The sequence below is a fragment of the Austrofundulus limnaeus genome, unplaced genomic scaffold (genome assembly GCF_001266775.1).
Source record: "Austrofundulus limnaeus strain Quisiro unplaced genomic scaffold, Austrofundulus_limnaeus-1.0 Scaffold64, whole genome shotgun sequence".
NCBI classification, from domain to species: Eukaryota; Metazoa; Chordata; class Actinopteri; order Cyprinodontiformes; family Rivulidae; genus Austrofundulus; species Austrofundulus limnaeus.
The window spans coordinates 40,264-44,891 of record NW_013952466.1 but is presented as its reverse complement, the minus strand read 5'-3'; the positions used below and the strand labels follow the sequence as shown (position 1 = coordinate 44,891).

Below are 4,628 nucleotides of genomic sequence, written 5' to 3'. Positions count from 1 at the left end.
AGAATACACAGCCGTGAGAAAAGCTGCGCACTTTGTCATTTAATCAAGTTTATTTATTATTTATTTACCTAGTGTTTTACCAGGAAAATCCCATTGGAATCTCAGATCTCTTTTCCAAGAGCGGCCTGGGCCTGAAGTCAACCTTTAGGACATGTTTTTGTGGGTGAAAACCGGAGTACCCGGAGAAAACCCACGCAAGCACGACAACATGCTAACTCCGTGCAGAAAGACCCCAGGTCCGAACCAAAGATCGAACCCAGGACCTTCTTGCTGTGATGCGTCGGTGCTAACCACTGAGCCATCGTGCTACCTATAAAACCAATACATCTGTTATTAACAGAACGTTGTATAATCCTTTAGTCACAGTCGTATGAATGTTTAAAAGTTCAGTCTTGTCCCTGCTCTCAAACCAGAGTGTCCAACACCAACTGTTGACTTCCTGTCCTCGAACACAGCAGCTCCTACATCAATGTTGCTGCCTTCGGTGAACAGTCAGSGCTAGCTGTTCCAAACTGATAATGTAATCAAACAAAACATCCTGAAAACATGATTTTTACCTTGAGATCATTCTCTGGGAGGTATTTGCACTGCTTAGCGATCTCTGCGTATTTATCCAGATCTAACGGCGCCATTGTACCGTCAACAGTAACTTCCGGTTTGAGATAAAATGAACGTCGTCCTTTAGCCCTTTCCGCCCCCTGGCGTCTGACGGAGTGAACTGCAAGTGAGRTTTGCAAACAGTTTGGGTTTGTGTAGGGAGAAAGTTTGTGCGTGAGGACAAATTCTGAGCGACAAAAGGAAAGTTTTGAGAGAGAACAGATAATATTTGAAAGGGAGCAGAGGTTTTGAGTGCAAGCATTTTATGTTTTAAGAGCAAAAACGTACTCCTACTCTCAACTTAAAAATGTACACTCTTGATTAAAGTCAGCAAAATTATCCATTCTCTTGCTAAAATTTGATAATTACAACCTATGGACACAGGTCCTCTGTCTGACAGGACATGTATGGGCACAAGTCCACTGTCTGAGGCCATGAGAATATCATTAGTAACTTTCACCAGCGCTGTTTCTGTGCTATGATGAGCTCTAAACCCTGACTGAAACTCCTCATATAAATTATTTCTGTCCAGATGTTCACATAGTTGATTTGCAACTATTTCCTCATGAATATTTGAGATGAATGGGAGATTAGATATAGGTCTATAGTTGGCCAGACCTCCTGAATCAAGATCAGGTTTCTTAAGTAAAGGTTTAATTATAACTCTCATACATTAGCTCATAGTTTATTAATTGTTGTTTTTTTAGGCATTCTGTGTGTTACCTGTTTCCTGTGTTCTCCTTATTGGCTGCTCAATATTGAACTTTATCTGAAAACCTGTTATTTTTGTTAATTTAAATACCTGAAATAGTTTAATATCTGAGTTGTTATGCTGCTGACTTTGGAGGACCTAAACTGTCATAATTGATATTTATTTATTTACTCTTATTTAACTGGGCAAATCCCACTGAGATCACAGGTTTCTTTTGCACAGCAGGCCTGAAGACAACCTACTGGACATGTTTTGGGGGTGTGGGGGAAACCGGAGTACCGGGGGAAAACTCACGTAAGCATGAGGAGAACATTAGACCCCAGGTCTGAACCGGGCTCAAATCCAGGACCTTGCTGCGAGGCATCAGTGCTAACCACTGATCCACTGTGCTGCACACTTTGTTGTCCAATTAGGTAACCTGAAAGTAGGTGAGGAAAAGAGACAAAGGCCTCTTCTGAACTGAAGCAGCTTAATTGGGGTTTAAAAATTGAACTTTTTTACAAAAAACAAGAAAATAATAATAAATAATGAACGACTTTATAAGTTACACGGAGCTGTTTCATGACTGGGTGAATTTCAATTATTAACTGGGAAGGTTCCCTATAAGAATTATTAACATCCAAAGTCATTTATCCAGTAAAACTGAGTAGTTGTTGTTTTGTTTTGTTTTGTTTTTGTTTGCTTGTTTGTTTATTTGTTTTTTATTTGTTTGTTTTTTGTTTCAACATAGATGCTTTGGTGTCAAGAGGAGGAAGCTTACCAATAGGCAGGTTAACTGGTTTAAAGTTTTGTGGTGGAAACTGTTTATCTGATGTCTCAAATTCATTTTTGAAAGGTTTTGCCAATAATAGGAAGCTGGGTGCAAGTTGTATTTCTCTCCTGTAGTAACTCCATGTTTTCATTTTTAAGCTGTATGTTTTCATTATGAAGGGTGTTTATTTTGTCTTGGCACACAACATTTTTTTCCTTCAAATCTTTCAGGACCCAGTTAGCCTTTTGGTTTACTCTCTCCTGATGAAGATCAGATCTCAGCCTCTGGATTTCAGATTCTTTTTCTTCAAGATTTTTGGTAAAATGTTTTTCTATCTCAAATAGTTTTTACTGTCATCCCATGGAGGCACTATGTTTGTGACTTGAGGGGTTTCCTGTCTAAATCGTGGCTCGATTTTTTTATGTGTAAGAACTCACTCTATGACATTAAGACCAGCTCAATCTCACACAATAAGAACTCACGCAAGATCTTTGCATTATGAAATCTCAGAAAATGACAAGACACCAACTCTGATCATGAATGAGAAATGAAAACTTGTGAATGAAAACTTGTGGCAATGGTAACAAATCAGTTGTATTAAACTTCTTGTGGGGTCTTACAGTGTTGCTCTCGAAGACACTTCTCAAAAGTTTCCCTCATCAGTTTAACAGTTATTTCCCATCATTTCTGTTTTCTTAAACTAATTTTAGATGTTTCTAGTTGAGCGAGGGGCAYATTTTTAAGTTCTTCTTTCAACTGGTTAATCTCACTCTGAAGTTGATTGGGTTGTCTGCCTTTATTTAACAACTTCTTTTTCTGTTTGTCCAGGTCTACAGTCAACTTTTCGTTCTCCTGTTCCATTTCATTTTTACATTTCAGAGATTCCTTTTTCAAAGGAGAAGACATTTTTTCATCTAGAAATTCTTTGATGTCTTCTAGTTGGGTTTTGGTGTCTGACAGCTGCTTTTTCAAAGTGACATTTTCTGTGCAAACTACTTCAGTCAGTCAACATGCAGCTTGATGTTGCAGTGTATCTAATTCAGAAAAGTAAAGAGAATGAAATCAGATGTGTTGAAGATGTTAGAAGTTTCCTTTTTTAATGCTGTGGTAGACTGTACCATTCGATTTTTGGAGGATCGCTTTGAGTCCTTAGGGGAGGTCAGAAGTGTTTTTGGAGTGCTTTTGAACTTTGGCCAACTTGATGCACAGACAAGGAAGGACCAGTGTCAACTTTTCAGTGACAAACTGACCTGTGGAGAACAGTCTGATATTGATGGGAGTGCACTGGCCACACAGATGGAAAACCTCCCAGAATTCTTCAAAGCACAGAKGACCACATTTGAACTGCTGGCTTACGTACATCTATCAAAATGAGATCTTTGAATTGTACCCAAATCTGTGGCTTGCTCTACGGACAGCCTGCAACTTCCCTGTGACTGTTGTATCTGCAGAGGGGAGCTTTTCCAAGCTCAAATTAATAAAAAGCTATATCTGAGATCTTCCATGGCTCAGGAAAGACTGAGTGGACTGCCAGTGATAAGTATTAATAACAAAATTGGCCATCAGATTTCTTGCAGTGATAAATGACTGCAGCCAGAAAAGCCAGAAAACACAGGTATTCAAGCGTAGGTGGAGTATTGATGAACAGAGAGAGTAACATAAAAAGGTCGAATGTGTGGGTAAACATAGTTTAATATTTTTTAACTAAATATTTTTCACATTTTTAAACCATTTTTATCTGGTTTCAGGTAATTATTGAAATATTTGCTTTGTATTTTATTGTTTACTTGATTAATATTATTTTTTGCACAATTTAATTTATTGTTTTTGTATTTCTAAGTTATTTTAGTTGTTGTTTGTGGTTCTTGCACTACAGATTACTTTTGCACATTGCTGTTGCAGTTGTTTGAACCAATAATAATAAACCAGATGACACTTTTGCTTCAAACACGTTGTGTACTAGTATTTTTTATGTTATTTTAATAACACTAGATCACACATACATATAGGATAATGTAAACATCACAGCTAGATGCAAAATGATTTAGAGCATATTGATGGGAGTGATCAGAATGATCTGATTATCTGACTGTTGATTGCAGCAATCCAAATTATTTGCAGAAAAATAATGGGCCCCAAAATCAAATTTCACTTAGGGCCCCATGCAGGTTTGGGCCAGCCCTGTGAACAATCCTGCAGAAAAAGTCTTTCATCTCACAAATGATGGCTGGATTCTGGATTCTCTCACATGCTGTGTGTTTGAGAGTATGTTATCCATGTACTGTAAAAATGCATATGAAAATGGTAAGGAGAATGAACTGTAAGGAGAATTTTTTAAAATTACAAGTGTTTAAACATGCGACTGGTTAAATGTATACACCTCACCAAAACCGGGGATTTGTGAGCAAGGATGCTGAACAAATACTTGGCCCCTCTATGAATATTGTGGCCCCTTCACGGCCACACAGAAAAATCCCAGATCAGCCGCTGCTGGACACTCATTTACATAACAAATACCACACACACACACACACACACACACACACACACACACACACACACACACAC

At 38.1% G+C, this 4,628-nt stretch overlaps 1 protein-coding gene across 1 annotated transcript in view; it reads right to left on the bottom strand.

Annotated features, from left to right (window-relative positions):
- LOC106518606 (serine/threonine-protein phosphatase 6 catalytic subunit) overlaps positions 1-664 on the bottom strand; it is a 20,832-nt gene extending 20,168 nt beyond the window's left edge. Inside the window, exon 1 of the mRNA XM_014009956.1 lies at positions 558-664. Within this exon, the coding sequence (XP_013865410.1) occupies positions 558-632 (75 nt within the window). The 5' untranslated portion in view covers positions 633-664. The remainder of the gene's footprint in view (positions 1-557) is intronic.
- Positions 665-4,628: the final 3,964 nt, after the last annotated feature.